The following is a 24,050-nucleotide window of genomic DNA, read 5'->3' as shown; positions in this document are numbered from 1 at the left end:
AGAGCTGCAGCTACGCTAGCATCCGTCCGTCTCTGTACTGCACTCATTTCTGCTCCTGCCACGCTCATTATAAAAATGTACTTAACAGCTTGGCAGCGTGTTTGTGAAACAGGGATGCCTTTGTTCCAGCAGCCCGTTAACGCTTGTGTACAGAGCAGAGGGAGGTTAAAAAAAAAAACGGAGTATTTTGCTGATTGTTAAATATTCTTGATGAAATTATCATGACAACACTAAGTCCCCTTTTTTTAAAACAGCTGTCAATTATTTTTGTTTTGATTCAGTGACATCTGTCTTCACATTTGTATCGGGGGCAATGTCCGAAATCGCTGCAATGATGGATTTTGCAAAAAAAACAGCACGGGGGTTGACTCCAAATTCAGAGTTGGCTTTAGCTCCCATTTCCAGTGCACCCACAGCTCCATCCATTCGGGGCTGAATACCGCTTTGTGGGTTTCTCATCGTTGGCACTTTCCATACCTTATGGCATTCTTGACCTTATTCCACATGGCTTCCCCCGAGATCCCCCTTTATCCGTCTCCTCTGCTGTCCGGACCCTGTGATGAATCTTTTGCTTCAAGGCATTATGAGTGGAGTGGACCATTTACTGATGGTGTCAGCATGCAGGGTTTAAAAGCCCCGATTTCAGCTCATACTGATCGACTTGAGCTGCTTATTAAATCGTGTGATTTTATTTTATTTTTTAAGGAATAGGCAACGTGATTGATGCGATCCAGTTGTGCATTCTGCATAGGGGGGGTGTTCTGTCATTCGATCCCCCCCCCCCCCCACTCCCACAAATATGTGCTTCTTTGAAAAGCTCGGCTCATCTGTTTGTCGTGCAACTTAGTCGTGCCTGCAGATGACTGCGAACAGATTTCTGACTCGATTGAAGTTGACCTTTGCTCTGTAGTATGATTCAGTTCAGGAAGTGTATTAGTTGTATATTTCAAATGTGCTGCTAGCGATGGTTGTTTTCGGTTTTCTTTTGTAACATCCTTCGTTTCATGCACTCCAGCTGAATTAGAGACGGATTGTTTTTATTGTCAGATAAGACCATTAAAGTAATCGCTTCGAGCTGCTCTAAGAAGTTACATGTCGCGCAATAAAAGTGCTAATTGAACAGCGAAAGGTACTCGAGGAAAACATTGCCGAACGCCATTGATTCACATCGACTTTTCTCAACCCCGCTTTGCTTGGACTTTCGTTATCTCAAGCGCTTACCCCCGGCCCACCTTCACATTAAATCTAACGGCAGAGGTGTGGGTTACCCGGAAGAGAATGGAAATAATAGTCCTGCTTGGATGTCTGTCAGGATACAGCGGCAACCGACCATAATTAGGAGCAAACTGTTTGCCGCTCCGCTAAAATGCCATCTAAATGCCAAACGGGGGTCAGCGTGTAGATTATATATTGCGTGTTACTGTACAATCTTTGCTCTGTGGGGGGAAGCTCGAAAAAGACAATCTTGGTTCATCAGCTAAAACTGCATATCAGACAGCTTGTTTGCTATGCGTGTCGTCATTTTAGAGACGGTATACCATGAGGAGGGGGGGGAAAAAAATGTGATTTCATACTGGGACATTCTGAGCGTGATTGAATGTCCACCAGCGTCATGAAAACATTAATTAAGTGGTGGCAAAAATGGTCTTCCATATGGCGGAATGTATGCCAAACAGAGAATTTTTCCCCGCCCTTTATTTTAGCCCCCCGCCCCCTCATTTCTGGTAAATCGTTTATTTAGCTATGCAATAGGCTGCTGGCACAGATTAGGTCATCGAAGCGTGTCAAATCTCTTTCAGTGCTGCCCAGTTTACACGGGCTGTTACAATCCTTTGTCTATCTGTTGCCGTTATGCCCCGTGGCATTCGCTCGCTTGCTACCTTCACTGGAGAGGACGAGGATGCTCGGTTTGAGCTGGTTGCTGAGTGCAGCACTGCAGACCCATATAAGGAAGCGTGTATCTGCTCAGCGTGGCTCTGTACAGAATCACAAGGTGTCTGAAGCCCACCTGTCAAGTTCCACCATCTTCACCCCCCCTCCACCCACAAGAGCACATATGGCTCTCTGCCAGCATGTCAATCTGCTATGCTAACAGGCTATCCTGGCCGTATTTGCTACGGTAATACGCAATGCTCAGCTTTCACTCACCGTTTACCTCGAATGAAAAGAATCGGTGTTTTCACAGAGACTGTCGCAATAGCCTCGTAGCCTCCAGAGTAAAGCACAGCTCCACATGCTCTACCATAGATTCTTGTTTGTGTCTGTCTGTGTGTGTGCGCGTGTATACATGTGCTTGAGACACCGACGTTTGTGTGTGGGCGTGCGTGCGCGTGAGCTGTGTGTGTAATCGCTCCACGCTGGCGGCCTCAGAGGGAGAGGTGGAATCAATGCAGTGGGTTATGAAGAGAGGAGAGAGAGGAAGGAGGGGGGTGGGGGGGTTGAGGGAGGAGGCTGATCAATATCAGAGCAGCAGGGTGGGGTAATATCCACTTCATGCAGGGATGGGGGGGTACGCATGAGGACACCAGAAAGGGGAAGTGAGGTGGGGTGGGGGGTGGGGGGGGATATGGTAAACGTATGCAAATCTCTGTGGCGCCGGTATAAACAAGAGGCTTTGTGTCAATCACCAGCTGAAGCGGCACATTTTGAGCATTCTCCTCCACTCCAACGCCGTGGGAGGATCCGAGGATTTGTTTGTTTGGGCTGCCGCTTCGCCATTGGTCACGCCCTGCCACGGGGGGGGGGGGGGGGGGGGGGTCGTGGATGGACAGCGGTAATGTATGAGCTGCCAAGGCAATGATACCCACTATTCAGTGAGCTGCCGCTCGCCCCGCCCTGATAGATTCCGTAGACTGTTAGTCAAATTTCTCTTCACAGCCAAACTGTTACAAACACGCAACGTCAAGTCACCTTATCGGCCAGCGGCCAAGGAGAGTCTGTGGGGGGGGGCATCGAAGTTCACATACACGAAATAGCTCGCAGCTCTTGCTTCATCCGGCTCGTGTTCAGTTTTTAGTGGTTGCTTTACAGGATTCTGTGCAATCCTGTCTGCCTGATACAGTGACCCGTGTCTCCTTTCAAAGCTGGGAGGCAGGATGTGATGGAGAAGAGCTCAGTGCTATAAACCGACGCTTCCTTTGCGGCGGTTTGGAAGTCCCCCTCCCCCCTCCCCCGCAAAGCACATGCATCATCCGCTTGTGTGTGGCGTGATGCTGTTTTTTTAAAAAAATGTTTTTATTTTTGGGGGGGTTTCCTCATAGTAATGGCCTCAATGTGTTTAGTACTCTTGTTTGTCTTCTGTTTCCTCGCCTCGAGCGAGCTTTCACAGCTAATTACACTGACCTGGCCACTTATACAACACACAGCACTGACGTCGTTGAAGGGGTAGACAGAAAGAAAACACCATCACGGGGACAGCTCTGACCTCTCGTCTTTTCTTTGCTTCTCTTTTGTTGAACCCCCTTTAGCCGTCCTCTCTTTTCCCCAATAGAGTGAGCTGAAGTGAGTAATTCCACCATTGACAGTAAACTGCTTTGCCTCCCCGACCCGGAAAAAAAAAACAACAAATGCAGTCATCGTTACTGCGTGCGAGTGTTCCAAATATGCCTTTTGATTTACACACACTTGCTGTGTTGTCTGGATCGGAGTGTGTTGCTTCGCCTCTTCATCGCCCGTTTTTTTTGACAGAAATATGGTATTCGTTGTTCTCTCAAGGTATGCTGTATATCTTTTCCTCAAGGGCACACCTCCTCTTTTTATTTCTTCTTTTCTTATATTGAGTCCCGTATGAAACGGATCTCATAACGTTTCCATGAAATCTCAATTGGGCACACCAAACTATTTATTTTTAAATCAGAAATGGTGGACAAAATTTCAAGCCTAAAATGTAACAAGTAAAATGTATTTATGTATTTTGGGATTTTTTCCTCAAAATAAAAGACAAGTCGTACGTTGGATATGGATGAAATATGCAAATGCATTTTATGACTACATGTATGCGAAGCGATTTTTGGGCTACCGGTTGAGAATCACACATACATTCAAAAGTTTGAAACGATACATTGCCAAGTATTTTAAAAGCAATAAAAGATGCTAACAATGAAGTAACCCACTTTAATTTTGCTCATAGTCAAAAAACGAAAAAGTCAGCCTACATATTCCATTAACTGAACTGTTGTTACAGATCAACTTGTGCATTTTTCCTTGATCATCAGTATCCATTTGAAGTGTCTTCCATTTTGAAGTCACAATTATCCACAAGGGGTCCAAAAGGCACGGATATATTACAGTTCTCATTCCTCCTCGCATGTGACTCTTGGAATACAAAATAAACCGTAAATTAGATCATTTTTAGCGGCCGCTCTGGTCACTCGGTGTGTTTTCTAACGTTGCGCCCATAATGATGTGACAAGAAGGCAACTGTTTTTTGTCAGTCTAGACTGAGAATCATGTGTTTCACATCCTTTGAGCACTGGCCATGCCTTGTTATTGCAGCTGGGTCGTCGACAATAAATCTCTTGTTGCAACACGGCAGGAGGCTGCTCAATGCTTTGTGTATGGGGGGGGGGGGGGGGTGAGGGAGGGGGGCGCGAGTTGTTTTCACGCTCCTCGTCAGTTATTCATTTGCCCCTAAGTAGCTGTTTGATTTTGTATGCCACAGCTGTAGGGACGTAACTTGGAGTACAAACACATGCACATATTTACCGAATTTGCATCTGCGCTGATGTTATCATTGCATGCAGATTGGTCATTTGCATGCATCTATTTGCATATTGTACAAAGCGAGTGTGCATGATGGGGCCACCTACTCCTCAGTGCTTAGCGGTGTACATGCCTTATTAGTGATAAGGACCGGTGTCGTCGCCAGAGACTGACTGATAGGCAAGGTCACCTTCAGATCCCCCATCCGGGGAGGGAGGCAGAGCGATGGATATCTACAGACGCTGGATTAAACGATACAATTGCGACTGCTTGAGCCGTTCTAAGCCGCGTGCCATGCCGTTGGACCGGTTTCGGCTTGAAGATCAGATTTTTTTTTTAAATGTGTTTTTTGCATGGCTTCACTCTCACTTCATCAACCCCCAGCCATGTGTCACCACTCGCCTGGGCGTGTTAGTGTCTACACAAACATATTTGGATGTTTGTCTCCTGGCATGCACGCGGAAATGACTGCTGCAGTGCTACGTATTAAATGAATGACAAATTCATATCAGCTCCGTGTGCACGCACAGAGAAGCCTTCCGCCTCTTCTCAGAACTCGCGCAGATTGGAGGAGGTGCACGAAATTTGCGACGACCATTATTGATGTGGAACTGAATGTTGATTCATTGCGTCTTGGAGGAATTGAGGCAGGCAACATGAGCAAGAAGAGGTTGAGATACATCCGCACAGACCTTTGCTACGACTCAACTCCTCTGGGCAGGTTTGTTCTGCCTAATACAACACGAGCATGGAAACAGGAGTTCAGCACATTTAAAGGATTTGTCAACTGGAATATCATACATACGTATGCGAGTGTGTGTGTGTGTGTGTGTGTGTGTGTGTGTGTGTGTGTGACTATAAACCACACTTTTTTTCCCCTCATGCTTTCTACCCTGCAGCTTTAAATGTGATGCGGTGTGTTTAACAATTTATAATAATGAGCTTCATGCTGCCAATAAATTCACCGATAGTCTCATTAGATCCGACCATTGAAATTGCCGACCACTTCACAGTGGTACAATGAAACGATCGGAGTCCGCCCACATGCTGAATATTCCTATCAGTCATTTGCGTAGTTCTTTGGGAGGCTTGGATGACGAAATTTTTACCAAAAAAAAAAATGCAGATGCATGTGAAGAGAGAAGTGTAAGAGTAACGCTTACAAGAGCAACAATTGCTGAGGCTTGCCAGTGGATGCTGATAGTGTGGAGCTGTGTGTGTGTGGGGGGGGGGGGGGGGGGGGATTAAAAATCCACTATTACCAAAGGGATTCATTGCAGCATAATGAAGAGGACAGTTCAAGCTCATCTGCAAATTTGCCTCATGATAGAAATGACACTGACTGATCGGCGAGAATGTCATCAATCAATCAATGACAGCATTGATGGGATCTGCAAAATAAGACATTACAGCAAACATAACCTTGTTCACTCCAAGGACGTTCTATGTTGCTATCGTTCATAATGAGATTTCTGTGCAAATGGATATACTGTACGTATAATTTTTTCCCGCGTATTGAATGTTTATTCGTATTTGGGGAGACAATTTTGGGTGAAATATATATATATATATATATTCTTATTTTTTTCCCCCCAATGCATTGTCTTTGTGGCTTTTTATGGGCCATCTGGTCATAACCCCCCTACTGATTACACACATAGACAAGTTGTTTAAATTTTGCTTGATTTTCTGATCGGCTTGGTGAACGGTTGTCGGTTAAAAAATAAAATTAACTCATAAATTGGTGATCATTTCCAGAATCCTGATCGTGTAATGCTTATGGTATGTGTCGTGTTAGGCAAGAGAAAGATTGCTGCGTCGGTGAGAAAGACGGTTGTTTTTATAGCATGAGGTGTCATCAAACAAAAAATATCATCATCTAAGCCACACTTCCACTTGATGTGATTTTTTTACACACAGCTAGTTTTCTCAGCTTTTGGGTCAGAAACCAAGGTTTTTGGAGGGTGGGGGGGGGGGGGGGGGTGAAACAGACCCCTGTTCGACTGCTTATTACTCAAGACGTACGGGAGGTCGAAACTGAGAGAGGCTCTGAGTTTCTTTTCTTGAAAGATCAGTCAAAATGCTGTAAAAACTGCAGTTAAATTGGGGCAACTCGACTTGGAAAACGACTGGCAGTGAAAGAATAAAGGACGTTTAGACAATTGCCCATCACAACTCCGGACATTGAAACACATTGATTATGACTGTGCCATCATGTTGCTTACAATATTTGTCCCATCTTTGCAATGATCTTTCCCCCCCACCCCTGCCCCTCTCAGTATTGTCCGAATCATCTGCAATTGACACCTTTGTGAATGCGGCAAGCAACTTTAGGGTGAAACGTCAGCGCACGGTGTGTGTTTATAGCGTTCAAGGTTCATGCTTGTGTGCGTGCGCTCAATCGGTTAGGGGCGGTGTCAATTAGTGCAGGCTTCAGCAAGCTTTCTCATTTCCTGTCTTCCATTACTGCACACATTCAACCCACAACTCCTTCTCTGCCGTGCTCTGCCCAGGAGGCTAATCGCGCACATGCGCGCGCATATACGCACACATACACACACACACACACACACACACACACACACACACACACACACCCGAGGTTTTGGATTAGTCATCTGGGCGAGTGTCCATTATGTCCACACACATCTACACAAAGCCTGACGTGACGCTCTGCCCTCCCCCTCCTCATTTGTCCAGACAGTCCAGTACAAGTGAGATGTCTCATTAGCTTTTCAAGCTATGGTATTATGGTAATTAGGGAAAACTAAAACAATGGATTTCCAAAGCAAAACAGGTTGAGGCACTTGGCACAGCATAACAGTAACGTGTTGCATCTTGTATCTAAAATGTCAGCACGTCGCTCTTTTCTAATATATACAGTATATGTATATATATATATATATATATATATATATATATATATATATATATATATATATATATATATATATATATATATATATTATATATATGCTACAGTGAAAAAAAACCCTGTTGTGAAAAATTTCTTGCTGCAAACATGTTTTCGTTGTAGAGGAGTTTCACTGTGTGTGTGTATAATATATATATAGGGGGGTGCGGGGGAGGGGTTTCCTTTCTGACTCATAGTTATTGCCTTGAGACCAAGCAAGTCTCTGGTCCAAATTAAAGATCCCAGGCTACACATACACACACACACGAGCACAGAGAAAGGCAGGTATCAAAGCGAGCTGGCTTTGAAGCTTCTAAATGAAAGGCTGTAGGCAAAAATGACAATGTTTTCTGGCAGGCGGTAACTCTGTCTAGCTGAGCGTTAGGGCTTGAGAAATAAAGTCAGTATTATGATCTGAACAGCAGATATGAGCTCCCCTAACTGCCTCCATCTGTCCTCACACAGCCCACGTTTGAAGTCTCACTTGGATCTGCATTCTAGTCAATAGCCTTGTTCTTTTTGTGTGTCGACTAAATCACTCCTCGGTACTTTGTCTCGCTCTTGTGAAGATAATCATCATTATGAGTGATTGTTTTGTTGTTGTTGTTTTGCCTCCCTCTGCGTCGAATAACATTGAGGGGTTTTTTTGTTGTTGTTTTTTTTTTTTTTTTGGGAGTCAAAGACAAATATTTATTTTGGGCTCAAGGTTAGTGTGCTCTGTCCGTTCTCACCACCAGTGCTCAGTGGGGGCAGGATCGTATGGTCAACATCAGGCGTTTTCTTATTATTTCTGCCATGGATAGTCTTTCCCTCCGGGGCTTTTTGAAACACTTAAAATTGAGTGGACCTGCCCAGAAAGGCCCCCTTTTTTTGGCCTGTACTAGTGCCGACAGTATTCAGACTAATGCTGGAGTTCCAATGTTTCACATGTGACGCTCGAACGGATCTCTTGCACTGTTCACAACAAATGCGCTCATTATCGAAACACTAACTACGGGTATAGGAACGTGAAAATCCCACTGTGCATGACACATTATTGCTGTTTTATTAATTTTTTTCACTTGACGGTTCTTTGAAATTGTTTTACCTCTCTTGTTTTCATAGTATTGTATATTCTTGTTTGCTGCTACGAGCAGCGCTTTACCCCTGCTGTGCTCTTCTTTGCAAGGATCTATTTTTAGAAACCTGGAATCATGTGTAGATAGAGTGAAGCGTTCACACACATCTTATGCGGCGACGCTAAATGCTAAACAGAATAACTTTGCCAAGTCAAAATATGCAGGATGTGTAATCCCCGGTAGATCGCAGAATTTTCTAAAGCTCCAAGCTCAAAACTCATCAAGGCCCACTGTGGCGTACCAAACTGAACTCATTTGGAATACCATTTGGCGGAAAGGAGGATTATGTGTCCGATCAGATTAGCATGTGATTTCATTTGTTTGCTGCCCTCGGCCTTGAGGCAGCATGGCTTCGAGGGATTGTTATGATATACTACGAAGAAGAAAAAAAGAGAATGCACTTCAGCAATTTTCATTCAGTTTATACTTAAAGGTTTGAGTATACATCGGCCTCTGGATGTGTGTAAAACAGATGTTCCTTCCTGCTCCTTCAAATTTGTTTTTGAGTGTTAGGCAGACATGGCCACTGGCATTGAATGAGGTGCACGCACACACACACACACACACACACACGCACGCCCGCAGCAGAAGGGAGAGCAAATTTGCCACTTTGAAGCATTCATCTAATATGGAGCTGTGCTGACAGATGGGCCCGGTGTGTTCAAAGCAGAGCTCACCCATTCGATATTCAAACAGGTCAAGCCAAAGGGATGCAGAGGGAGAGGCGCCCCTGTGTAGATTCGGAGCAAAGGTTCCGCCAGAACCGCCACTACAGCTGGGACTTGAGGGAGCACCCCCCCCCCCCCCCTCCCAACACACACACACACACACACGCTCCCACTCCTCCTCCTGCTCATCATCATCATCTTTCCTTCCCACACACATGGACTGTATTTGCTCTCTTTGCTAGACGGGCAAAGCAGACTGTGCACAGTTACCCTTCCCAAACATTGTAATCAGTGTTTGTTTAGTGTTTATTAAATGTACTGAAGACAAGAACGCTTGAGGGCCTGGTTGTCCTTCCTTCGTCCCAGTGGCCGAGTGCATGCTGTGAAGCCCATACAGAGTGAGGGGGTGGGGTAAGAGTGTGCAGAGTGGAATTCTGCCGCCGCCGCCGCCTCTGACAGCCTGATTTAGAGGTGCTGTCTTTTACCTCTGACACACAGTTTCAGCCTGCCTTAGTCTACTGCAAGGTTGGGAGAAGAAAAGTGATGCTTATCCTGAAAGCCTGTTATTTGCGTGCGTGTGTGTGTGTGCGTGAATGTGTGTATGTGTGCTTGCTCACTGCATGCTGGCATTTCTTGCTAACACCCTCTCTTTCTTTGTCAGTCATCGTGATGTTGAAGATTACATGACCACAGCAGATCCCGTGCTACCTCACCAGTTTATTTTCACACACACACACACATAGTAAAATACGTGTTTGGGAGTGTGTGTCGTCCAGATGGAAGCGTTTACCGAGCGTTGGTGTGCTTGGCACATCTCTCCACCTCACAAAAAGAGGGAGTAAATAGTGGAGAGCAAGATGAATAACAAAGACGGCGGCTCAAGAGGTGGAAATCCTTTCCAACGAGCTCCCATCATATTTGTCTTGCATATGTGTGTTGTTGCACGTGCACGTGTGATCCTCCCAACCGGCTCTTCCTGCCCCCCCCCCCCCCCACCCTCACTAATCTTATCATGTTAGAGTGGAAGATTAGTCCTCCCCGATTTCATCTCTGCCTCCAAATGCCACAATCAGCCTTTTGTTCTTCGGTTGTGCTCGCTCCCCCCTTGCGGCTGGGAAGGTGAAACGCACTCCCCGTGTACCCGCCCCCAAGAGCTTGTCCTCTGTGCCATTTTGAGCCTCTGCCTGTCAATGTCACACTGCTACCAGCACTGATTGACTATGCTCCGGCCCACCCTTGCCCTCGGGGGGGGGGGGGGGGGGGGGGGTTGCAGGGAGGCGGGGGTGGGGGGGGTCGTCTAACTAAGCTGTTAGCACAGCAGCGCCTGCTAGCCAAGCCAAACTGTTCGACATTCCTTGCTAGCACCGAGCGACTGCTGTCCGTTTGTCTGCATGTCTTGCAGATCCGTCTTTCCTTCCTTACCGCTGGCTGCCAGCTCCTGAAGGAAGTCATAGATCCCGCTTGCTGATGTCACCAGGGGGATGGGGGGTGGGGGGGGGCACTAACAGAGTTAGCAGAGGAAGAAGAGAGTGTTTGAAAAGCAGAGAAAATAAACAGAGGTTTCCTGTTAATGAGGTGCACTGGGGGGCCTGGCGTGTGGGAGCAAGAGGGGTCTGGTTCAGTTTAAAAGCAAAGCTCTTGCGTTACAGCGTGCGGCGGGAACGGAGGGCGTGAGGTTTGCAGCTCACCGGTTGTTACGATGTTCCCTGAGTTGTTGTCGTCAGCAATAACTTTATCGTAAAAGCCGCCGTGAACAGATGGGAGATAAAGACCCAACACGAATGGGGATGAGCCGTACGCACTTTGCTTTGCATTGAAAAGGTCCGTCTTAATTGCGCCCCGTCTGAATGGAAAAATTGAATTAATCCTTAATTCGCGGACCCCCCCGCCACACACCCCCTGTTTTTTTCGACACAAATTACTCCCCCAAATGAACACACATTTCTGTTCTTTCTTCCGCCTTCGCTTTTCATTGTGATGTGCGCGCACGGCGGCCCCAGCTGTAGAGGTGACTGCACACACACGCAGCCACACAAAGAGAACCGCTCACCCATGATGGATTCAAGGGGCCAGGCGCCCGAAGCCAGCGAGAAGGAGAATTAACTAACTCGCGTAATGTTCTTTTGCTTACTTTTGGAGCCCAGATGAAAATAGCCACCATTAGTTTCTCTATTCATAAAGATTAACGTATTTGCTTTAGAGGGATATTTCAAAAGTATTTCCAGTGTAACTGTTGCGGCCCCTCCCTTCTTTTTCCTGGGTTTCTGAGTGTGGCCAAGAATGCCACAGGCCAAACTGAGCCAGTGAGACGGTGGGGGGCAGAGGGGGGTGGGGGGGGGGGGGGGTTATTCACCGCCATTGTGCTCAAGCCCCAAAGCATGACTCTCAGATTTATATCTCCACACTCAATGAAGGGCTAGCCTTGTCCCCTTGAGACTTTTGGCAAAGCACGGGGACACTTGTATTTATAAGTCTGCCGAAACGAGAACGTCACCCCGCACCCCCCTCCCCCCCATCAGCCCCTACCATAATCCAACTCCCACTCTTCTTTCTTTACCTTTTTTCATTTCGGCCTCTCAGCAACTGGCTTTGCCTTTTAGCCCATCTGCTTGTGAGCAGCATTCCCAGGGTTGAGGGCTCAGGAGGAGGCGCAGGGCAGGGCCATGTTTAGCCTCTGGCGGGACGAACCGAGATGGCCGTCGTTCTACGGGGCTTTGATTTGCCGCAAGCTCCCCATGCAGTTCAGCATTGTGGTTTTGTTATTTTGTTTGTTTTCAATGATGGATGTAGTCAAAATCCAGTTCATTCCTATTTTCTATTTTTATTTCGATTCTTCGCTCTTCAACACCTCCTTTGTTTTACTTTGCACATTTTTATCGGCGCACATTTTTATAGCGATGTCATAATTGAAAGCTATGCCTTTCCCCCCCACATCTACTCCATATGTGGCACTCTGTCTTCCTCTCCATCTCCCCCCCGCCCACTTCTGCGCAAGAGGGCTTAACGCCACTTTGAGCTTCCAAACAGCAATATGCTCTATAGAGCAGCATCTATTTTGGACACTCTGTCGCAAAAGAAACATTTTAGTCTTCTCTTTGCAATGCACCTTTTCAAATAAGTGTTTTGTTTTTGGTCAAAGTGCACCTTTCTGTTTACCTATCCACAGGCGCTACATTCCCCCCCAAGCATAGAAACGTTCCAGCAGCACACTCTTCTTGAAGTCTTAATTACGTATCAGCACTGGAAAACTATTTGTTTCACTGTGCCCGTGCCAATGTCTTAAAGGCAATCATGCCTATAAAGTCGATCGGGCGTGTGGGCAAACTTGACAGGCGGGGGTGGGAGGTGGGGGCATGACGTCACCGCACTGATTTCTTCACGCTCTGCTGAGGTTCTGTCTCAGTCCATTAGTGTAGCTCTCTGTCGACTCCAAGTGTGTGGTTACGTGTGAATACTGACCGTCACCCAGAGGAGTCAATGCAGCTGCCGTTTAACACGTCCACGCTCACTTCCTCCAACCGTGCTCAAGGTTGAAGGAGAAGAAAATGGAGCGGAGCACTGGAATGAGAACGATTAAACAGGGAAGGAGGGACTTGGAGGAGAATGGGAAAAGCAGAGGTGGGCTTGAGAGTGATTTGCTCGGCTCAGCCTCCTCCCCAGTGAAATAACTGAACAATGTACTCGAAATATCTTAACTCTGACTTCATGTTCCCCTCCATACAGATAGGATAAGACAGAAAGGGGACGTACATTTCACTCATTTCCTTCTTTTCTCCAGTCTTGATAGTGGTGGTTCATACACACAAGATAGTGTCATAGCCCAGCAGTGTCTGTAAATGTTCCGTGAAACGACAGTGACGCTGAGTTGAGTTCATGGGAAGGCACCAAAAAAATAAATGATAACATGAAATGAAAACAGTATTTTACCCTTTTCATGCCTCGCCTCAATTTCTCCCCACCCTTCCCTTTTTTCTTTGACTGGCCATGGATGTGAGGATGTCTTCTCACTGCTGTGCCTCCACCTGCTGGCCATCTAAGAAATTACAAGCCTTCCCTGAAATGCACTTTATAACAAGACCAGTAGATGGCCGTCTGTTGAGCATCCATGCATCGATTATCTGCAAAATGATGTCAAAATAGCTCAATCAAATCACAACCTGGTTCATTGATAAAAGGAACCTCACTCGGTTCAGACAATAACTTCCCACATCCCATCAGGCTTGAAATGACTTGCAGCCCCTTTATAATTGATTTCAGCCGCCCTTCATGCCACGCCGGCATCAGCCTTTCCGACTCTACAAAAACATCACTGTTGACAAGGGGCTAGTTTGCGACGGTGTGATCAAACTCAACGACGTCTCTCTGTGTTGCAGAGTAAACGGGACCATCTGCTGATGAATGTGAAATGGTACTACCGCCAATCAGAAGTGCCCGACTCTGTCTACCAGCACCTGGTGCAGGATCGCAACAATGAGAACGGTGAGCCTGTGTACTGTTACGCAACACGTATCTTTCCTTCACAAACACACACACACACACACACGCACACTTGTGTGCGCACGCGCACCTCTGTCCTCCAGATGTGTGAGGGCTACAGGAAGGAGCTGTGGGTTGCATTTCAAACGGAAAGCATGGCCTAGTGTCCTGGGCAGAGGAGCGAAATCAGTGGTGCTCCACTGTTCCCCTGGTAACGCTCCCTCAGTCCACACAGCACTGCTGTCAAGTGTTAATAGCCTGCGGTGCCATGCGGCCCTTGAGCATACACACTCTCAACAGCGCCCGTTACTCTCCCCATGATCGACTTCAACCAGGAGTTAAATATGAACCCTGTTCTCAACGTCCTCAACAAAAGGGGGACACGGGTGGACCAACTGAGGCACACAAAAACAGACCATTTCATCTCCAAACATGAGCTGTAAAACAAAACAAACACATTTTTAAATCTTTTTCTTTTTTTTTTTATAATAATACCTGTGGACATGTTGGTATTGCCTTTTTTACCCCCACAATTTATAGACATCAGCTATTCTAATATAGTTTATATTACTTGTAGATTATCTTTCAAGTGCTTCTTTAAACTCACTTTAATTTTTTTTTATTTTATTTAAAGGATCTAATGTGTACACCTTTTCACAAGCTGCTCACCTGTTGACAAATCCTGTTGGTGGCGCCCTGATGACTGAGCAGTTTACCTCCCAGAATGCAAATGCCTCTAAAAATATACGCTGTGCCAGGGCCTGGAACCCGAGGTCAAATGCATCAACAAACAGTTACAACAAAACAGGGTCAGAGGCAAGGCTTTTAGTTCACGCCATCCGTTTTAGGAACGGAGCACAGCATATTTTTGATTTGTCCACCACAGGATAGAAGTGTCAGTGTGGTGCTACGCCGTCCGCAGTGCGTCCTTGCAACAGGGACTCTGGATTATTAGGATTAATGTCGCAAGGTCGTACTACAGTGGTCCCGGCATGTCACAACAACCCGGATCGTTCATCAAAGTGCCATTTCAATTCTCTGCGCTGCTGATATGTCTCCCCCCCTCCCCCTTCTCCAAGGGTCATTTAAGTTGAAGACTGGACATGATGTCCTCCCCTCAGGGGAAGACATTTTATTGGCTTTGCTCATTTATGGGGCATATTATTGACCTCTCCAAATGTATTTATGACTCACCATATAGAGAGCGACTGTCCTGATTTCATGCCATTTTTGTCACCCCGTGCTTAGCAGATAACACGCTCCATTCATTTCTTTTTCCCAGACTCCGGCCGTGAGCTGGTTATCACAGACCCGGTGGTCAGGAGTCGAGAGCTCTTCATCTCTGACTATGTGGACACGTATCATGCTGCTGCTCTCAGGTATGCGCAAACGCTCCCGTATCTTAATATGATTGCCGCACCTCACATTCTCAATGTTATCTATCGAAAAATGTGAAAGTGCTGCAACTGTAATTCCAAACAAACTGCGTATATCGTTTTGCACCGAACATGACTACAACGTACGATTGAACTCCCAAGATAAACCATAATCTGTTCCGGGATTGCAAAATGACCGCATGAAATAATCTGACTCAATAGCCCTCCAAGGTGAAAACGTGAGATTTACCAAATTCCCGCACGCCTTGGAAATGAACTGCAAGCAGACGGTGCACACGCAAACTGCAAAATATGGGATCTCGTTGTCAGGATGGAAATTTTGCCAAAAGTTGACAATTAATGAGCACATGGTGGACCTTCGCGTAGCTACACGATCCAATTAGGTCTGGTCCACCAATTAGAATTTTTTTTTTCAAATCTGTGATAAGCCCCACACAACTATTGTGTATGGTTAATTATTTTCAAAGTAAATTCACCCCTTTTTTTCATAGTTGTATGCTAAATAGGATAAGTAATACCTTCATGCAAAGAACATTTCTTTGCTATGTTCGTTCTGTCCAGTCATCCATCCCTCTCCCAATTTCTTTTTCCACAAAGTAAAACTGTCTGTGAGCAACACAGTGCAAGTCTCTCAGAGACCACGGATGTCAGGGCAAATTAGCTGTGTCTCGTCCTACATAGAGCATCCTTTGATTTCACTTCTACTTACAGGGCTTCAGATAAATAGGATGGAATTCCAGTGGGATGCTGTATTGGTGTAGTTCTCTAAAGATGAATGCTCCCGTTGCCCTTTAATTTTTGTTCACTGGTGGGGATGACTGATGTCTGTGCGAGACAACTTATCTTGACAATTATACCCGTGTTGTCTGTGGTCAGACAGTGCGGTGTCGCAGTACAAGTAGGGCCAAGTTAGGAGTGGGAAAAGGGAGACATCATTTTGGCCAGTCTGAGCGTGGTGTTCCACTGTAAAGTAATTTACTTGGGTTTTATAAATATATATCCCAGGAATGTCTAATTAAGACATCGACTTTGTACTAGTCAGAAGCTTTAAAACACTGTGGATATCCCGTTTGTTTGAGAATACAATATTCACATATCCCCCGCCCCCCAAAATGTTTGAATATCTTAACATATTTGGGAGGGGGGAGAGTTCCTCCCCTTTTTCTGGAGTTTTTCATGGAAAAGACATATTACATTTTTAGCAGTGGGTTTTAAAGAATGTTTAGGATGCATTGTTTTTGGATGTGTTTGTTTGGATGTGTTTGTACCGTATTTTCCGCACTATAAGGCACTTCAGAGTATAAGGTGCAGCTTCAACAAATGACCTATTTTAAAACTTGTAAACATGTAATATAATATGTGTATAATGCGGTGCCGCATTATAAGGCGCATAGAATAGAAGCTACAATGGCTGCAGTTGCGTTATGCATCCACTAGATGGAGATATGCTAAAGGAACACAATACAGCAGACGTCACCAACGCGGTGCCCGCGGGCACCAGGTCGCCCGTAAGGACTAGATGAGTCGCCCGCAGGCCTGTTCTAAAAATAGATCAAATAGCAGCACTTACCAGTGAGCTGCCTCTATTTTTTATTTTATTTTATTTTATTTTTTTGCTATTGTTGTTTAAATCAGACTTGCATGTAACTTACAAATGACAACATATATATAAAAACACTTAAAATTTAAAATGTTTTTTGTGTTTAATATAAATGAACTCTGACCTAGTATAGTTCATAGCGTTTGTTGCGCTCATACAAACAAGCTAGCAGACGCAACGAAACTGAGAAGAGTTACCCCAAAAAATGGCAGAAAAAAGAAAGAAAACATATCATTTTCACGACGAATGGGAGGGAGAGTTTTTTTTTACCACTGTGAAAGGATCCTGCGTGTGTCTCATTTGCGGGGCAACTGTGGCGGTAGCAAAGCGGCACAATGTGGAGAGACATTTCACTACGTGTCACACAAGTTACCACGCTAACTACCCACCGGGCAGCGCACTGCGAGCAGAGAAAGCCCGTGAGTTAAAGGCTGCTTTGTGCAAACAGCAGTCTTTTTTCACTAGACCGGTTAAAAACTCCCAAAAAGCAACCGAAGCCTCGTTTAGAGCTACGCAATTCTTGATTAAGAAAAAGAAGGCATTTACAGACGGGGATGTTGTCAAAGAAGTAATGATGATAATTGCTAAAACTGTGCTTGAAGACGAGAAGTATGGAACCGATGTACTCTCCAGTCTCTCCAATGTTCAACTCGGGGCAACTACAATCGTAAGAAGAGTGTCGATGATGTCTGGGAACTTGGCCGACCAGCTGTTGACCAGAGTTGATTTTTGTATTTTACATGAGTTATTATTTGTACAAACATGGTGCAAAGTAATTCATGATTTGTTAAAAAATGTTAGTGGCTAGCTAGTTAAAATGGGATATTGTGATTTCATAATACTGTTGTAGAAGTGATCATTTTCAAATGTTTGAAAAATATAAAAATAAAGTGTTGCATATTGATATTTATCTGTTTCTATATATTTGTTGTGAGAAATCATTAACATGATCAGTGTTTTCACAAAGATAAATATCATTAATTATTAATAATAACATAGAGTTAAAGGTAAATTGAGCAAATTGGCTATTTCTGGCAAATTATTTAAGTGTGTATCAAACTGGTAGCCCTTCACATTAATCAGTGCCCAAGAAGTAGCTCTTGGTTTCAAAAAGGTTGGTGACCCCTGCAATACAGCTTTATAGAAAGAGAGAGAGAGAGAGAGAGAGAGAGAGAGAGACTTTCACAACCACTGCAGCTGAAACAAAATGCTGTACAGAACATTTCAAATACTTGGTCCAAGAAATCTGAATATTAATCCATAGAGAAGGCGCATCGAATGATAAGGCACACTGCTTTTTAGGAAATTGAATGTTGTTAGGTGCGCCTTGTAGTACGGAAAATACAGTTTATATGTGTGGTGTAGATCAGCTATATATTCATGCATGCCATTTTCTTATTTTTATCTATATGTGAATGTATTTCCCAATGCACTTAAATGGCCGGTGACTCTGGATTTTCGCTATTTGGGGCCAGGCTTCGTCCCTATCCACTTTCAACGGTGTCTGATCATGCTTGTCTGCTCTTCCACAGGGGGAAATGCAACATTTCACATTTCTCCGACATTTTTGCTGCCAGGGAGTTCAAAGCCCGCATTGACTCCTTTTTCTATATCCTTGGATATAACCCAGAGACCAGGTGAGGAGCTTTTCTTTTCCCTGTTAATCCCCATGCTTGAAATATATGCTTTAAACCAGAGTTGAAACTTTACTCATTTACATTGTTCCATAATTTTTCACAATTTACAGATATGTATTAAAATATGGATGATGACTAAGGTTGGGCATTGTACGAATTTGAACAAATCCGGTTCCGATTCTAATTCCAAACGATTTTCGATACTGGTTCGCATGGTTTAAATTAGGCATGTCCAAACGATGGACCCCCGTCCTTTTTTTTTTTAAGCGCTCAGATGCTATGGGAAAAATGTACATTCGAGTCACATAAAATATAGGACAAACAGCACCACTCCAGCTCCACCATTTGTACTCATCAATGTCTCCCTCAAATAGATGATTTCCTTTAAATACACGCATCTTATCACTGGCACTGGAGCGATAAATAAATGCCTCTGCCATTATATGAGAAAATACAGTGTACAGTGAATCACTAGCCTGTATTTGTTGTGAAATACAAACAAAACAAAGCTAGGAGAATCACACCCTGTGTATTACAAACAAACACATAGTGTCACCCTTATACTTGCTAAATGCTAATGTTACAGCATAATTCCAAATGCAAATAACCCAACAAGCCACTGATAATAAATTGTACACAAACAGTGCACCATTACATTTAGACATTCACTAAAAAGGTATTGGTCAGTCTTTTCTTTTTTTTAAGAAGAGCTGAGTGGTCTGCACCCTTGTGCCACTAGGCTGCAGACAGGTACGGTTCCAAAAACTTACTCTACTAAACATTTATGTGTAGTCCAAATTTTAAAAAATATTTTATTTAGAAACGTGACCGGATTCTCTCTATGACTGACTCCTGATGCATTTCAAGATGCATATGATAGTTGTCGACCGCATAATACTAATATTAAACCCACGCTCCGCACACATCGGTAGTGATTGGCTCTTGAGCATTATGGTTATGTCTTTATGATAATTATATTTCTTCTGCGTTGGCGCAATGAGGGATAATGATGCTAATATAGTTGCATAAAAATGTGGCTTCACTTTTATTGTCATATATACAAAATACCTCTTTGCTCGTATCGTTTTTTTCTGTAGTGTCTCTTGTGTTACCGTAGTGACCACATTAAAGTGGTGTTCCCGATGTTACGGTGTTGAGGCTGCTTGGAAAGGTATATAAAAATACACAGTGGATTTGTTTGTTGTTGTTTTATCTTATTGATTGTTAATTCTTTAAATGTACTTTCTTGGGAGCCATGCTGAAGCCTAATTGCCAGAAAAAAAATCAAAAAGTAGTATCTTGCGAACAGAGCAAATATTTTTTTTATGCTGTCTTAGAGACACAACAATAATTTTAAAAAAATAATAATAATGATGCACCAGATTTATAAAACTCTCAAAGCGGCTCAATTTTTAATGCACACACGTTCACACTCCGGTGGCAGTCAACTCGGAATTCAGCCACAACACAGCTGACCGAAACGTGGCTGCCAGTGTGCGCCCACGGCCCCTCCGACGTTCACACCCAGCCGTGTGCAGGTGTGAGCGGCCTTGAAGAAAAGGTTGGTGAAGTGTCTTGCGCGAGGACACATCACTCTGTTGGACAGAGAGAGATTCGAACATTTGACCCTCTGGTGACTGGACAACTCAGCGTTCTACATGAATATTGTGACTGTTACAAAAACTCTTTGAACCGTATTGTTCGTGAACAGGGGTTCCACCGTAGATAATAATGGCGCCATCTGCTGGACCATACGCGACAATGCCTCCTTGCCGCTAATGCAGAGGCGTCAGCGGTGTGATTCCAGTCCGGTACCATTCACTCGTCGGGGCTTGTCACGTGTTGCACCGACGGTCGTCGTCGTTCTGATCGTGGGAGGGTTGCCAATTGAACGCACCCTCTTACCCCGAGCTCTGTTCATTCCTCTTCCGCTTCACACTTCTCCCCCACCCTTCTCTTCCTCTGCTCCACATGCTTGGTATTCCGAGCGACGCTTCGGCCGCCTCGCAATTGCAACCCGTGTTTATGATGGCGCATACACACAAGGGGGGCGAGGGGGGGGGGGTCGTGGGTGGAGAGGGGCACCGATTTCCGTCTCGTGCGTGCGCGTGTCTGCGCCTCTGGTTGGCCGTCCGCCGCTGCGGGGTCGCGGCACATGCTCAGTTGGCGTCCCCCGTAAACAGCGAGGCGAGCTGGCAAGGCGCCGTGCGTGCGCTCTCGGGCTGCTCTGAGGGTCACGGCACAAACTCGGTGCGCGCCGCTCCATTTTGAGCACCCACGTACAGATAGGTGAGAGCCGCGGGGCGGGGGACTGGGGGGGAGAGCGTCGCACTCACGCAGTGTCACACGCAAAAGAAGGATCCATGTCCGACATGGACGACTTGTTCAGCCCGCGGAGGTAGGTTTCCGTCAGCAGCCGCGCGCGCTAACGTCTCTTGTCTGTCGTCCGCTTGTTGTTTCGTTGTCATTGTGCGTTCGAGCTCGCGATGCCGTAGACTTACACCTGGAATAAAGCGCTTGATGTCCGCGCTAGCGTGCATGCGTTTGCGAGACGGTTGAACATTCCACGGGGGGGAGCGAGTGTGGCTCCCCTTTTTTCAGCTCCTGTTTACAATCGGATGACATGGCGCTCAGCGGGCTGCACACAAAGCTTGACACAGACACAAACACGCGCGGCGCCGGGCAAAAAGCATTTGAATGCCGCCGAATTGGCTCCTCTCTTGTTTTTACTGCGCAGCAATTATGTCAGTGTGCCACACGCTCGGGCCGCTATTGGTTGAAATTGATAAAGGGGGCGGTGCCGAGGCTGATTGCAAGCACGCGCAAAGTTTGGATTTGAAACGCCTGGTCATTAACAGCTGGGCTTGTTGCATATCCGCAGTTTAGTGGATAGAGCGGCTCAGTGCCGTGCATTTGAACAAAAATGAAATGCAATTGGTTACCAACTTATTTAAATCATCGAACCCGTTTGTGTGGCACATAATGTGACCTGTAAAGTTGTCAACATTCAAGTAAAATAATAATAACAATGCATGAATGAATGATCAAATTCACTCATGTGCAGGAGGTGTACCTCAATTAAAGTGTAGTAACCAGTACTAATCCAAACTGCCTAATTCCATGCTGGACAGAAAATACAGTGAAGCCCACATGTATATGTGGTTTATTATTCCTGATTTAACCCTTTTGTTCCCTCTGGAACCACTTCTCACCTGTTTTCTGAGAAACTCAGATATTCCCATTTTTGGGGCCCATTATGCCCTAAAATGCCATAGCATGCCACCGAATCACTGCCTCGGAGGAAAGTAGTAATGGGTGTTAGTTAAGTAAGTATGTTGAAATGATGCATCTCTAGCTGAGTGACTAAACTGTTTATACGTCAGGGAAGAGCTAAGTTTAGCCTGATGTTGTTTGCGGAAGTTTGTTAGCGCCTTAGCACATGTGTATGTTTTGGCTCTTTTAAATGAACACACGCAAATTTCTCCAAATAAGATAATTGGTAAGCCAGGGGTCAAACTCATTTTTGTCGCGGGCCATGTTGTAGTTACGGTTTCCCTTGGAGGGCCGTTATGAATTCAGGGAAATCATATAAATGTTTACTCCACTCCACATGTTACATACACAGTGCACAACAAATTGATGAATAACTAGTTTTAAAATCAGAAGTCAAGAATAATGACTGTGATTGTGGATTACATATGACACTTTGAAATGTTGGTTCAGACTTCAGCAAGCATCATGGAAGATGACATGCTTGATTTGCTTTCGCGGGCCGCATAAAATGAGGTGGCGGGCCAGATCTGGCCCCCGGGCTTTGACTTTGACACCTGAGTGGTAAGCTATTTAAATGAGGGTAATATGAGTTTTAAAATGCTGAAGTGTTTTGAGGTTATAGTCTGTGGTATATTTAAGGCTTAAACTTTTAATATAGTCAGTTATTTAAAAAAAAAGCAACATGTCATTTAGGCCCCTTTTTTCCCTTTTTCTCTTTAAGGCAGGACATGGTATGGTCCCTGTCCCTCACGCATGGCTGGCCTTTACTGTACACATATTGTATTAGATCTTAAAAAGATATTTTGAAGAGTTTACCAGGTGATTTGCCTGCACGTAGAAGCAGTTCTTCTGTTCTCCATTTTCTGCTCTCAGCGTCTGGTTGTCTGCACTCAAAATCAAGTTCTGTTAATCGTAACAGGCACGGACCCTGCTCGCTGCTCATTTTTGGGATTGTGCTTGTAGCAGTTAAGCACACTGTGGACTTAATACAGTCAGTGACGTGTGAACATGTTCGCTCACACTGTTGACATTGATGTTGACATCACATGTTGCTGTGATAAAACCTTGTCTCATCAAAAGTAGTTAGTAGTTTTAATTTTGAGCATGGTTGATTTGTGTACCTTGACTTAAATTTGACCCTTTAAAGTCAGTGATGCCATGAATGGAATTGTTGTGACTCATGAGGACAGCCGAGAGGATGATTTAAATGCTCTTCAATCATGATGCAAACTCCGCTGTCTTATGTGACATCAGCATGATTTTTTCAACGATCATAATCCGAGATTACCGAAGTCACTCATGGGCTTGGCTATCATAAAAATAGCATTTTGAACAATTTTGGGGGACATCCTGAGCAGCAGCAGCCAATTCTGAACTTGCTCTAAAAGGAATACTCCCAAGCTGCTGAAAACGTGTCTCGCTATAGGTTTGACCCACTATGTCCTTTTTTGTTCCTGCGAGGAACAGCATGGCTGCTGCAGAGTACATTGGATCAAATAAGAACCTCTCTCGCAGTCTGAGACTAGCGGGCTTCTCGTGTTTCAGCCACCTCCCGATGATGGAGTGCGAGCTTTTCAGGGTGCAAATCACACTGACACATTCTGGGCTGCCCTGCGCGTGGCTCTATGAAAATCAGCGCTGTTACCTAGGCAACCGAAGGGAAAGGCTTTTCAAAAGGAACAGCTTGTCATTTTCTTTAATCCACTGCAGCTGGAGGTTCGGAACGCTGTTATTAAAGTGCAGTTGCTATGGCTACCGGCATTTGTACCAGCAGCCGTTGCAGAGGCCCTTGTAGAAGCCCCCCCCCTTCCAGCCCCTCCTTTTCCTTTAGAGGATTCCGTTTTATGGATGCATTCACAATAGCGCGCCAGCAAATGTACTGGTGTCCTACTCATTGTGTTGGCGCATTTAAGTTGTTCGAGTTTCACGTCAGAAGCACAGCTTAATTCATCAATTCCAATGCATGCCGCTTTCTTTCAGCAAACTTTTGAAAGGCTTCCAAGTCGATACTGTCGGTTTTAATCTGGCCTTTTGTCTCCTCAGGCGGCTAAACAGCACTCAGGGGGAAATCCGGGTGGGCCCCAGTCACCAAGTAAGTCATCGCACTCTTCTAAATTGTATATCCGGCCTTTCCATTGGAAAATGGCTTGGTTGTTGAATGTTTTATTTTACTTTGGAAACATTTGTCCTTATTATTTTTTTTTCTTAATTAACTCCTGTTCTCAAAGTCCAAGCTGCCTGTCACTTGAGCGACAGTACGATTGCA

At 45.0% G+C, this 24,050-nt stretch overlaps 1 protein-coding gene across 6 annotated transcripts in view; it reads left to right on the top strand.

Moving 5' to 3' along the window:
- Nucleotides 1-24,050, top strand: part of rerea (arginine-glutamic acid dipeptide (RE) repeats a) — a 154,669-nt gene that overhangs the window by 98,664 nt on the left and 31,955 nt on the right. For 4 of the 6 annotated variants that reach the window (XM_052059693.1, XM_052059694.1, XM_052059695.1 and 1 more), the window contains 4 exons: nucleotides 13,775-13,880; nucleotides 15,160-15,256; nucleotides 18,407-18,511; nucleotides 23,828-23,876. In XM_052059693.1, the coding sequence (XP_051915653.1) occupies nucleotides 13,775-13,880; nucleotides 15,160-15,256; nucleotides 18,407-18,511; nucleotides 23,828-23,876 (357 nt within the window). Of the gene's footprint in view, nucleotides 1-13,774; nucleotides 13,881-15,159; nucleotides 15,257-18,406; nucleotides 18,512-19,901; nucleotides 20,910-23,827; nucleotides 23,877-24,050 lie in introns of those variants that run through there. The other 2 variants (XM_052059698.1, XM_052059696.1) reach the window with 1 other exon arrangement.

This window comes from Hippocampus zosterae, chromosome 2, assembly GCF_025434085.1.
Source record: "Hippocampus zosterae strain Florida chromosome 2, ASM2543408v3, whole genome shotgun sequence".
Classification (NCBI taxonomy): Eukaryota; Metazoa; Chordata; class Actinopteri; order Syngnathiformes; family Syngnathidae; genus Hippocampus; species Hippocampus zosterae.
The sequence above is the reverse complement of the archived record's forward strand: the minus strand, read 5'-3'. Positions and strand labels throughout refer to the sequence as shown.